Source organism: Salmo salar, chromosome 27, assembly GCF_965601325.2.
Source record: "Salmo salar chromosome 27, fSalSal1, whole genome shotgun sequence".
Classification (NCBI taxonomy): Eukaryota; Metazoa; Chordata; class Actinopteri; order Salmoniformes; family Salmonidae; genus Salmo; species Salmo salar.
The window spans coordinates 35,122,216-35,135,917 of NC_138317.1; the positions used below are offsets into that span (position 1 = coordinate 35,122,216).

Consider the following 13,702-nt stretch of genomic DNA (forward strand, 5'->3'; position numbering starts at 1 on the left):
GCAACTCGTTCTCATTCTGAGAAACAAGGTAGGCAACTTGATTTCAACATCTGAACAAAGTGGACAGGCTAACATGCTGTTCAAACAGTTGGAGACTGACAGAAAGTTGCGTTCATAACATGAACTATTTTCCTTTGTTAGCTGCATTCAGAGCTTGTGAAATTATACCTAGATCCATGTTGGCTAAACTTGAAATATAAATATTATCTGGCTACTCACTAGCACGTGGGCTTGTGCTTGAGAGATTGTTTATGAAACCAGTGTTAATTTTCTATAATGCCTGCTACATTATTAGTGAATGTGCATTATACATGGTTCTGGTTACATTTGTAACAAAAAGGGCATTTTTATAGTCAGACCTGAAAGCCAGATCAGTGATTATTGCAATAAAAAAGCAGGTACAACTATTTTGATAAAATAATGAAATAATTAGTGGTCTTGTGGTTGTGAAAGGAATATATTCAGCCTCTGTAGAATTTCACAAGCTTGGAATTCATTAGATTATTGCTGACTGTTTTAAATGCAGTGTATTTTACCTTTAACTTTACAACAAAGCTTATTTAGATATTCTGTACCAGTCAAAAGTGTGGACACCTTAAAGAGGTGGGGTTTCAGGTGTCTCCGGAAGGTGGTGATTGACTCCGCTGTCCTGGCGTCGTGAGGGAGCTTGTTCCACCATTGGGGTGCCAGAGCAGCGAACAGTTTTGACTGGGCTGAGCGGGAACTGTGCTTCCGCAGAGGTAGGGAGGCGAGCAGGCCAGAGGTGGATGAACGCAGTGCCCTTCTTTGGGTGTAGGGACTGATCAGAGCCTTAAGGTACAGAGGTGCAGTTCCCCTCACAGCTCCGTAGGCAAGCACCATGGTCTTGTAGCAGATGCGAGCTTCAACTGGAAGCCAGTGGAGTGTACGGAGGAGCGGGGTGACGTGAGAGAACTTGGGAAGGTTGAACACCAGACGGGCTTCAGCGTTCTGGATGAGTTGTAGGGGTTTAATGGCACAGGCAGGGAGCCCCGCCAACAGCGAGTTGCAGTAATCCAGACGGGAGATGACAAGTGCCTGGATTAGGACCTGCGCCGCTTCCTGTGTGAGGCAGGGTCGTACTCTGCGAATGATGTAGAGCATGAACCTTCAGGATCGGGTCACCGCCTTGATGTTAGCGGAGAACGACAGGGTGTTGTCCAGGGTCACGCCAAGGCTCTTAGCACTCTGGGAGGAGGACACAATGGAGTTGTCAACCGTGATGGCGAGATCATGGAACGGGCAGTCCTTCCCCGGGAGGAAGAGCAGCTCCGTCTTGCCGAGGTGCAGCTTGAGGTGGTGATCCGTCATCCACACTGATATGTCTGCCAGACATGCAGAGATGCTCAGATACTCTGGACTGTTCTGACTTAGAATATGTGGACCACTACAAATACCTAGGTGTCTGGTTAGACTGTAAACTCTCCTTCCAGACTCACATCAAACATCTCCAATCCAAAGTTAAATCTAGAATTGGCTTCCTATTTTGCAACAAAAGCATCCTTCACTCATGCTGCCAAACATACCCTCGTAAAACTGACCATCCTACCGATCCTCGACTTCGGCGACGTCATTTACAAAATAGCCTCCAACACTCTACTCAACAAACTGGATGCAGTCTATCACAGTGCCATCCGTTTTGTCACCAAAGCCCCATATACTACCCACCACTGCGACCTGTATGCTCTTGTTGGCTGGCCCTCGCTTCATAATCGTCGCCAAGCCCACTGGCTCCAGGTCATCTACAAGACCCTGCTAGGTAAAGTCCCCCCTTATCTCCGCTCACTGGTCACCATAGCAGCACCCACGTGTAGCACGCGCTCCAGCAGGTATATCTCTCTGGTCACCCCCAAAGCCAATTCCTCCTTTGGCCGTCTCTCCTTCTAGTTCTCTGCTGCCAATGACTGGAACGAACTACAAAAATCTCTAAAACTGGAAACACTTATCTCCCTCACTAGCTTTAAGCACCAGCTGTCAGAGCAGCTCACAGATCACTGCACCTGTACATAGCCCATCTATAATTTAGCCCAAAAAACTACCGCTTCCCCTACTGTATTTATTTATTTATTTTATTTATTATTTTGCTCCTTTGCGCCCCATTATCTCTATTTGTACTTTGCACTTTCTTCTACTACAAATTTACCATTCCAGTGTTTTACTTGCTATATTGTATTTACTTTGCCACCATGGCCTTTTTTTGCCCTTATCGCACCTCATTTGCTCACATTGTATATAGACTTATTTTTCTACAGTATTATTGACTGTATGTTTGTTTTACTCCATGTGTAACTCTGTGTTGTATGTTGTCGAACTGCTTTGCTTTATCTTGGCCAGGTCGCAATTGTAAATGAGAACTTGTTCTCAACTTGCCTACCTGGTTAAATAAAGATTAAATACATTTTTTAAAAAAACATTAAGCGCTATGATGAAACTGGCTCTCATGAGGACCACCACAGGAAAGGAAGACCGAGTTACCGCTGCTACAGAGGATACGTTTATTAGCGTCACCAGCCTCAGAAATTGGCAACAAACTGAACCTCAGATTGCAGCCCGAAAAAATGCTTTACAGAGTTCAAGTAACAGATATCTCAACATCAACTGTTCAGAGGAGACTGTGTGAATCAGGCTTTCATGGTCGAATTGCTACAAAGAAACCACTACTAAAAGACACCAATAATTAGAAAATAATTGCTTGGAACAATAAACACGAGCAATAGACATTAGACCGGTGGAAATCTGTTCTTTGGTCTGATGAGTCCAAATTTTAGATTTTTGATTCCAACCACGTGTCTTTGTGACACGCAGAGTAGGTGAACGAATGATCTCCGCATGTGTGGTTCCCACCGTGAAGCATGGAGGAGGTGTGAATGTGTTGAGGTGCTTTGCTGGTGATACGGTCTGTGATTTATTTAGAATTCAAGGCACACTTAACCAGCATGACTACCCCAGCATTCTGCAGCGATACGCCATCCCATCTGGTTTGCGCTTAGTGGGACTATCATTTGTTTTTAAACAGGACAATGACCCAACACACACCTCCAGGCCATGTAAGGGCTATTTGACCAAGGAGAGTGATGGAGTGCTGCATCAGATGACCTGGCCTCCACAATCACCTCAACCCAATTGAGATGGTTTGGGATGAGTTGGACCGCAGCATGAAGGAAAAGCAGCCAACGAGTGCTCAGCTTTTGTGGGAACTCCTTCAAGACTGTTGGAAAAGCATGAAGCTTGTTGAGAGAATGCCAAGACTGTGCAAAGCTGTCATCAAAGTAGACACCCTTTGCCTCCAAGAATCTAAAATACAAAGTATATTTTGATTTGTTTAATTTTTTTGGTTACTACATGATTTCATGTGTTATTTCATAGTTCTGATGTCTTCACTATTATTCTACAATGTAGAACATAGTAAAAATAAAGAAAAACCCTTGAATGAGTAGGAATACCTGGGATAGGATTAAGTAATCCTTCTAACCCTCCCCCCTACCCTCCCCCCAAAAAGATATATATGTACTATTGTAAAGTGGTTGTTCCACTGGATATCATAAGGTGAATGCACCAATTTGTAAGTCGCTCTGGATAAGAGTGTCTGCTAAATGACGTAAATGTAAATGTAGTGATGCTGGACAGGCGGGCAGGTAGCGATCGGTTGAAGAGCATGCATTTAGTTTTACTTGTATTTAGGAGCAGTTGTAGGCCACGGAAGGAGAGTTGTATGGCATTGAAGCTCGTCTGGAGGGTTGTTAACACAGTGTCCAAAGAAGGGCCAGAAGTATACAGAATGGTGTCGTCTGCGTAGAGGTGGATCAGAGAATCACCAGCAGCAAGAGAGACATCATTGATATATACAGAGAAGAGAGTCGGCCCGAGAATTGAACCCTGTGGCACCCCCATAGAGACTGCCAGAGGTCCAGACAACAGGCTCTCCGATTTGCCACATTGAACTCTGTCTGAGAAGTAGTTGGTGAACCAGGCGAGGCAGTCATTTGAGAAACCAAGGCTGAGTCTGCCGATAAGAATGTGGTGATTGACAGAGTCGAAAGCCCTGGCCAGGTCGATGAATACGGCTGCACAGTATTGTCTCTTATCGATGGCGGTTATGATATCGTTTAGGACCTTGAGCGTGGCTGAGGTGCACCCATGACCAGCTCAGAAGCCAGATTGCATAGCAGAGAAGGTACGGTGGGATTCGAAATGGTCGGTGATTTGTTTGTTAACTTGGCTTTCGAAGACCTTAGAAAGGCAGGGTAGGATAGATATATATAGGTCTGTAGCAGTTTGGGTCTAGAGTGTCTCCCCCTTTGAAGAGCGGGATGACCGCGGCAGCTTTCCAGTCTTTGGGGATCTCAGACGATACGAAAGAGAGGTTGAACAGGCTAGTAATTGGGGTTGCAACAATTTCGGCAGATAATTTTAGAAAGAGAGGGTCCAGATTTGTCTAGCCCAGCTGATTTATAGGGGTCCAGATTTTGCAGCTCTTTCAGAACATCAGCTATCTGGATTTGGGTGAAGGAGAAATGGGGGAGGCTTGGGCGAGTTGCTGTGGGGGGTGCAGGGCAGTTGACTGGTGTAGGGGTAGCCAGGTGGAAAACATGGCCAGCAGTAGAAAAATGCTTATTGAAATTCTCAATTATCATGGATTTATTGGTGGTGACAGTGTTTCCTATCCTCAGTGCAGTGGGCAGCTGGGAGGAGTTGCTCTTATTCTCCATGGACTTTACAGTGTCCCAGAACCTTTTGAGTTTGTGCTACCGGATGCAAATTTCTGTTTGTTAAAGCTAGCCTTTGCTCTTCTAACTGCTTGTGTATATTGGTTTCTAACTTCCCTGAAAAGTTGCATATCACGGGGGCTATTTGATGCTAATGCAGTACACCACAGGATGTTTTTGTGCTGGTCAAGGGCAGTCAGGTCTGGAGTGAACCAAGGGCTGTATCTGTTCCTGGTTCAATTTGTTTTTTAATGGGGCATGCTTATTTAAGATGCCACTTTTAAAGAATAACCAGGCATCTTCTACTAACGGGATGAGGTCAATAGCCTTCCAGGATACCCGGGCCAGGTCGATTAGAAAGGCCTGCTCGCTGAAGTGTTTTAGGGAGCGTTTGACAGTGATGAGGGGTGGTTGTTTGATCGCAGACCCATTACGGATGCAGGCAATGAGGCAGTGATCGCTGAGATCTTGGTTGAAGACAGCAGAGGTGTATTTGGAGGGCAAGTTGGTTAGGATGATATCTATGAGGGTGCCCGTGTTTACAGATTTGGGGTTGTACCTGGTAGGATCATTGGTCATTTGTGTGAGATTGAGGGCATCAAGCTTAGATTATAGGATGGCCAGGGTGGTAAGCATGTCCCAGTTTAGGTCACCTAGCAGCACGAGCTCTGAAGATGGATGGGGGGGCAATCAATTCACATATGGTGTCCAGGGCACAGTTGGGGGTAGAGGGTGGTCTATAGCAAGCGGCAACGGTGAGAGACTTGTTTCTGGAAAGGTGGATTTTTAGAAGTAGAAGCTCGAATTGTTTGGGCACAGACCTGGATAGTATGACAGAACTCTGCATGCTATCTCTGCAGTAGATTTCCACTCCGCCCCCTTTGGCAGTTCTATCTTGTCGGAAAATGTTATAGTTGGGGATGGAAATTTCAGGGTGAGGTGTGTCCAATCTTGATTGGTACTGTTTATCGTGAATCGCCCATAAGTTTGAAGAAATCAAGATATTGGTTTTAGGCCATATCGCCCAGCCCGAGACACACGTCACTAAACCAACCATGGCTTTCCATTCGGCTACACTGTGACGTCTTTCCCTCTTGGTTTTAGATTCTTATAGCAATCTCTCTTTTGGCTTTAGACCTATATAGCAGCTCTCTCTCGCTCTCCCTCCCCTTTGGTTTAAAATTAATATAGCAACTCTCTCTCTCCCTCTTCATTTTAGACCCATAGAGCATCTCTCTCTCTCTCTCTCTCCCCTCTTGGTTTTAGATTAATATAGCATATCTCTCTCTCCCTCCCTCTTGGTTTTAGATTAATATAGCAGCTCTCTCTCGGTCTCCCTCTTGGTTTTAGATTAATGGAGCAGCTCTCTTTCTCTCTCCCTTTTGGTTTTAGATTAATAGAGCAGCTCTCTCTCTCTATCCCTCTTGGTATTAGATTAATAGAGCATCTCTCTCTCTCCCTCCTTAGTTTTAGATGAAATTAATATAGCAGTTCTCTCTCTCCCTCCCTCTTGGTTTTAGATTAATATAGCAGCTCTCTCTCTGTTTTAGATTAATATAGCATCTCTCTCTGATTAATATAGCATCTCTCTCTCTGATTAATATTATGTTACTCCACCCTGCTTCATTCCTATTTACACAGACAGCCCCATGTAGTCATGTGTTCTGTTGATACCGCAGGAGGAAGTTAAGGACACTTTCTCTCCTCTATCTCTATAATACACACCTACACACACACTGACCGTCAATACACTCTCACATTTCCAAGTATACCCTATCTTTCGCTTCCTTTCAATCAAAAGTTTTAAGAGACTCCTGCCCTCATACATTTCCTCCTTGTTTTTCTCAAGAGTAAATGGAGGGATTTCTCACGGAGGGAGCTATTATCAGGTTTCCACAGTCGTTCAACAAGCTGCTAAAAGGCAGAGGGTTTCCCAAATGGCACCCTATTTCCCTGGACCTGGCCAAAAGTAGTGTGCTATATAGGGAACAGTGTTCCATTTGGAACACGACCAGATGCACTGGTCAGGTTCCTGAGGTTCTGTCGCATCCCTTCTTTTCTGGGTGAGTGCCAGTGCGAGAGGGCATTTGAGTGTCATGAATACCAGATGCCCTGTGATTCAGGCCCTTTATGACCTGCACGCCAAATACGCACGCACACACACACACACACCATCCGTTATCCTCATGTACTGGGTAATGAAGACACATGACTCGAATGATTAGATTAGAAAAATGGATTGTCCATTAGTCTGCACAGAATGTAAATGTCATTGTGATGTTGATTTGAATTCAGGAAACATTCTAACCTTCTGCAGAGGATGTGTACAGTGTGACGTATGGTAACTCCATTACTGAGTCACCATGGTCCTATACTGTTATATACAGTAGTAGAACTCATCCAGTATTCAGGCTTCAGGACAGAAATGGAATTTCCCTTTTCCTATAGAATGACTCTTTTTTTCTGTGGGTGAGTTAGCGAGCGCTCCTTGGTTTGGAGGCATCATAAGTAGTGACTATCTAATCCTTGCCAGGCAGTGCTGTTGTGATGCATTGAAGGAGAGATAGAGGAGAGTGGCAGATCAGTGGGGAGAGAGAGATATGCTCTGTTACATTTTCTCTCATTGTCTGATTATCGTCCTCTTCTGGGACACAAGTCACTAAACCAACCATCGCGTTCCACTCGGCTACACTGTGACATCACGTAGTCACGCACTCACTCCAAACTCACCTGCCGCCCCCTGCCAATTAATGTGTCTTGAGCATCTTCTGTTTTGGTTGAAAAGTGGGCTGTGGTTCTGCTCTGGCTGGAAAGTGGGCTGTGGTTCTGTTCTGGTTGAAGAATGGGCTGTGGTTCTGTTACATTTTAGTAATTTAGCAGAGGCTCTTAACCCTAATTGCTCCTGTAAGTTGCTTTGGATAAGTGCCTTGCTCAAGGGCATATCAACATATTTTTCACCTAGTCTACTTGGGAATTCGAACCAGCGAACTTTTGGTTACTAGCCCAACACTCTTAACCTCTAGGCTACCTGCCGCCTGGTTTAAGAGCAGGCTGTGGTTCTGTTCTGGTTTAAGAGTAGGCTGTGGTTCTGTTCTGGTTGAAGAGCGGCCTGTGGTTCTGTTCTGGTTTAAGAGCAGGCTGTGGTTCTGTTCTGGTTGAAGAGCGGCCTGTGGTTCTGTTCTGGTTGAAGAGCGGCCTGTGGTTCTGTTCTGGTTGAAGAGTAGGCTGTGGTTCTGTTCTGGATTAAGAGCAGGCTGTGGTTCTGTTCTGGTTGAAGAGTAGGCTGTGGTTCTGTTCTGGTTGAAGAGCAGGCTGTGGTTCTGTTCTGGTTGAAGAGCGGCCTGTGGTTCTGTTCTGGTTTAAGAGCAGGCTGTGGTTCTGTTCTGGTTGAAGAGCGGACTGTGGTTCTGTTCTGGTTGAAGAGCGGACTGTGGTTCTGTTCTGGTTGAAGAGCGGACTGTGGTTCTGTTCTGGTTGAAGAGCGGCCTGTGGTTCTGTTCTGGTTGAAGAGCAGGCTGTGGTTCTGTTCTGGTTGAAGAGCAGGCTGTGGTTCTGTTCTGGTTGAAGAGCAGGCTGTGGTTCTGTTCTGGTTGAAGAGCGGGCTGTGGTTCTGTTATGGTTGAAGCACGGGCTGTGGTTCTGTTATGGTTGAAAAGTGGGCTGTGGTTCTGTTTGAAGAGTGGGCTGTGAAAAGCAGGTGGATGAAGGGGAATTACCTATCCCCACTGCACTTGATGAGCTCCCAAGTGCTTCCTCTTTGCATTCTCTCTCTCTCTCTCTCTCTCTCTCTCTCTCTCTCTCTCTCTCTCTCTCTCACTCTGCCTCTCTCTCTCTGCCTCTCTCTCACTCTGCCTCTCTCTCTCTCTCTCTCTCTCTCCCTCTCTCTCTGCCTCTCTCTCTCTCTCCCTCTCTCTCTCTCTGCCTCTCTCTCTCTGCCTCTCTCTCTCTCTCTCTCTGCCTCTCTCTCTGCCTCTGTTTCTCCCTCTGGTCCTCTTTCCCAATTCACATACAGTTGAAGTCAAAAGTTTACATACACTTAAGTTGGAGTCATTAAAACTCGTTTTTCAACCACTCCACAAATTTCTTGTTAAAATATAGTTTTGGCGAGTCGGTTAGGACATCTACTTTGTGCATGACACAAGTCATTTTTCCAACAAATGTTTACAGACAGATTATTTAACTTATAATTCACTGTATCACGATTCCAGTGGGTCAGAAGTTTACATACACTAAGTTGACTGTGCCTTTAAACAGCTTGGAAAATTCCAGAACATGATGTCATGGCTTTAGAAGCTTCTGATAGGCTAATTGACATCATTTGAGTCAATTGGAGGTGTACTTGTGAATGTATTTCAAGGCCTACCTTCAAACTCAGTGCCCCTTTGCTTGACATCTTGGGAAAATAAAAAAGAAATCAGCCAAGACCTCAGGAAAAAATAATAGTAGTATTCGGTAGCATTCCCACAATGCTACCAAATACTAATTGAGTGCATGTAAACTTCTGACCCACTGGGAATGTGATGAAAGAAATAAAAGCTGAAATAAATCATTCTCTCTACTATTATTCTGACATTTCACATTCTTAAAATAAAGTGGTGATCCTAACTGACCTAAGACAGAGAATTTTTACAAGTATTAAATGTCAGGAATTGTGAAAAAACTGCGCTTAAATGTATTTGGCTAAGGTGTATGTAAACTTCCGACTTCAACTGTATATAGGAAATGGACAAACATATTATCTGTCCCAGCACCTTCTATTCTAAACTCAGTTCTGAGGTATTTGAATTTGTTTTCCAAATCCAAAAATAATCATTGAGCCACTGGTTGGATGAAATGTTGTTTCAAAAAATCCTACCACATAGATTTTCGGAAGGAATCGATAGCTGTGTTTTGCGGGCCCAAGTTTAGACAGTTTTACACGCGTTTTAGATTTGTTTTACACATGTTTTAAACTTGCTTATATGCACCATGGTTTGTACAGTAAACCTACTACATTATAGATACCTGACCACAGGGTTGTGTCCCAAATGGCACCATTCTCCCTTCATGGTGGGCCCTGGTCAAAAGTAGTGCTACAAAGGAAATAGGGGGCCATTTGGGACACACTCCAGGAGTTTCAATTCCCCCCGACTGAGCTCTCACCAACTGTGCGCTGTTATGGTCTGGAAGGGATTGTTTCCATTCAGGTATCCAAGGCAATCAGTGAATAATTTATAGTAATTGGTTCAAACCTATATATAACAAATTACTCTGATCGTAGCTAACAGGCCCCATCTGAGTTGTGGGTGCGCGTGCGTGTGTTTGCGTGTGTCCGATACATAACAAATTATTCTGATCGTCGCTAATAGGCCCCACCTGAGTTGCCTGTGTGTGTGTGTGAGTGCATGTGTAAGTTTGTTTGTGTACGCGTGTGTGTGTGTGTGGTGTGTGTGTGTGTGTGTGTGTGTGTGTGTGTGTGTGTGTGTGTGTGTGTGTGTGAGTGCATGTGTAAGTTTGTTTGTGTGTGTGTAGATGCTGCGCTACGGGAGACACCTCCTGCTGTCTCACTGCCAGCTCTCTCCACCTGTTAGGCTACTCCATAGGAAATCAGCTCTCTCCACCTGTTAGGCTACTCCATAGGAAATCAGCTCTCTCCACCTGTTAGGCTACTCCATAGGAAATCAGCTCTCTCCACCTGTTAGGCTACTCCATAGGAAATCAGCTCTCTCCACCTGTTAGGCTACTCCATAGGAAATCAGCTCTCTCCACATGTTAGGCTACTCCATAGGAAATCAGCTCTCTCCACCTGTTAGGCTACTCCATAGGAAATCAGCTCTCTCCACCTGTTAGGCTACTCCATAGGAAATCAGCTCTCTCCACCTGTTAGGCTACTCCATAGGAAATCAGCTCTCTCCACCTGTTAGGCTACTCCATAGGAAATCAGCAATCAGCTCTCTGTCTCTCTCCGGGAAAAGGAAATTATTCTAATCTACTTTTTTTTCTGGTTCCTCACTTGGGCAAAGTGGTGGAAACGCGGCCTGCGCTTTACCCTGGATGGTGTAGACAGTTATTTGTTTTGGGGAAACATGCTGTTCCACAGTGAAATGGGTTGGTATGCTGATTCAGGTTGAGCACAGCAGCACACTGTGCGTCTCTGTATCACCACACTGACCAGCCTGTGTCTCTGTATCACCACACTGACCAGCCTGTGTCTCTGTATCACCACACTGACCAGCCTGTGTCTCTGTATCACCACACTGACCAGTCTCTGTATCCTCCTAGATCACCACACTGATCAACCACAAAGACAAGCCAAAGAAGTCGGAGCGGACCCAGCAGGCCATCCAGAGAGTGGGCCAGGCCGTCAGTGTTGCTGTGGGACGTTTTGTTGGTGTAGGCGAGGCCATCGCCGTGGAGAACGAGGAGCTGAAGGAAGAGATGGGCATGGCTTGTTTCGAGGCGCGCAGAGCAGGTAACTGGGGCTGTGTCTGAAAATGCATCCTTTCCCTGTGTAGTAGTGATGGGGGAATACATTGATACGGTTACATATTGGGATATTATTTCTGACGATATATTGTTTTGACAATATCTCAATATTATTTATTGCGCTAGTTGGCTGTACCTGCACCAAAACGCAATAAAATCTCTATCGAATCGCAATACATATAGAATCGTGAGAATTGGTGCGGCAGATAGCCTAGTGGTTAGAACGTTGGGTCCAGTAACCAAAAGATTGCTGGATCGAATCCCCGAGCTGACAAGGTAAAAATCTGTCGTTCTGCCCCTGAACAAGGCAGTTAACCCACTGTTTCCCGGTAGGCCGTCTTTGTAAATAACAATTTGTCTTAACTGACTTGCCTAGTTAAATAAAGGTAAAAAAATGGCAATACATATCGTATTGGCACCTAAGTATCATGATAATATCGTATTGTGAGTTCCCTGGCAATTCCCAGCCATACTATATAGTACACTACTTTTGACCAAAACCCCATGTGAGCCCTGGTCAAAAGTAGTGCACTATATAGGGAATAGAATGCCATTTGGGATGCATGCTAGGAGTCCAACTGACAGTGTTTTTGGGGTTGTTTTCATCATAAATAAATAATTTAAAAGTTGTTCTCTGCCTAGACATCACTCTGCTATCAAACACAACCGCACCGGAGGCATCCAGAAGTAGGAGGCTTTGTTGTTTTTGTTCCTTTATGAGTGAAGTTGAGCTGAAGGCTAAAGTGAAGTGAACAGAGTTACTGCTGCTCTTGCCTGAGGGGGGAAAACAGAGACAGTGAAAAGAACAGTGTGAGTCAGGTTTGGAGAAGTACAGAGCTGGGATGGGAGGAGGAGAGGGAGGTAAACCACTTCTCCAATCTTTTTGGCTCTACAACAAAGAACAAACAGCAAAAACATATACATGATCAAATACAAATCTTAGAATCAACTATTAAAGACTTCCAGAACCCACTGGATTCTCCAATTACATTGAATGAACTACAGGACAAAATACAACCCCTCCAACCGATAAAGGACTATTGTGTGATGGTATCCTCAATGAAATGATCAAACATACAGACGACAAATTCCAATTGGCTATACTAAAACTCTAACATCATCCTTAGCTCTGGCATCTTCCCCAATATTTGGAACCAAGGACTAATCAACCCAATCCATAAAAGGGGAGCCAAATTTGACCCCAATAACTACAGTGGGATAGGTTTCAACAGCAACTTTGGGAACATCCTCTGCATTAACAGCAGACTCGTACATTTCCTCAGTGAAAATAATGTACTGAGCAAATGTCAAATTGGCTTTCTTCCAAATTACCATACAACAGACAGCATACAAGTCGGAAGTTTACATAGACTTAGGTTGGAGTCATTAAAACTCGTTTTTCAACCAGTCCACAAATGTCTTGTTAACAAAATATAGTTTTGGCAAGTCGGTTAGGACATCTACTTTCTGCATGACACAAGTAATTCTTCCAACAATTGTTTACAAACAGATTATTTCACTTATAATTCACTGTATCACAATTCCAGTGGGTCAGAAGTTTACATACACTAAGTTGACTGTGCCTTTAAACAGCTTAGAAAATTCCAGAAAATGTAATGGCTTTAGAAGCTTCTGATAGGCTAATTGACATCGTTTGAGTCAATTGGAGGTGTAGCTGTGGATGTATTTCAAGGCCTACCTTCAAACTCAGTGCCTCTTTGCTTGACATCATGGGAAAATCTAAAGAAATCAGCCAAGACCTCAGAAAATAAATTGTTGACCTCCACAAATCTGGTTCATCCTTGGGAGCAATTTCCGAATGCCTGAAGGTACTACGTTCATCTGTACAAACAATAGTACGCAAGTATAAACACCATGGGACCACGCAGCCATCATACCACTCAGGAAGGAGACGTGTTCTGTCTCCTAGAACGTACTTTGGTGTGAAAAGTGCAAATCAATCCCAGAACAAAAGCAGAGGACCTTGTGAAGATGCTGGATGAAACAGGTACAAAAGTATCTATATCCACAGTAAAACAAGTCCTATATCGACATAACTTGAAAGGCCGCTCAGCAAGGAAGAAGCCACTGCTCCAAAACCGCCATTAAAAAAAGCCAGACTACGGTTTGCAACTGCACATGGACACAAAGATTGTACTTTTTGGAGAAATGTCCTCTGGTCTGATGAAACAAAAATAGAACTGTTTGGCCATAATGACCATCGTTATGTTTGGAGGAAAAAGGGGGGGGTGTGTTGCAAGCCGAAGAACACCATCTCAACCGTGAAGCATCATGTTGCGGGGGTGCTTTGCTGCAGGAGGGACTGGTGCGCATCACAAAATAGATGGCATCATGAGGCAGGAAAATTATGTGGATATATTGAAGCAACATCTCAAGACATCAGTCAGGAAGTTAAAGCTTGGTTGCAAATGGGTCTTCCAAATGGACAATAACCCCAAGTATACTTCCAAAGTTGTGGCAAATGGCTTAAGGACAACAAAGTCAAGGTATTG

General features: G+C 44.4%; 1 protein-coding gene across 1 annotated transcript in view; it reads left to right on the forward strand.

The window, feature by feature from the left end:
* Window positions 1-13,702, forward strand: part of LOC106588976 (alpha-catulin) — a 105,005-nt gene that overhangs the window by 38,761 nt on the left and 52,542 nt on the right. Inside the window, exon 2 of the mRNA XM_014178571.3 lies at window positions 10,986-11,175. Coding sequence (XP_014034046.3) covers window positions 10,986-11,175 — 190 coding nt within the window. The remainder of the gene's footprint in view (window positions 1-10,985; window positions 11,176-13,702) is intronic.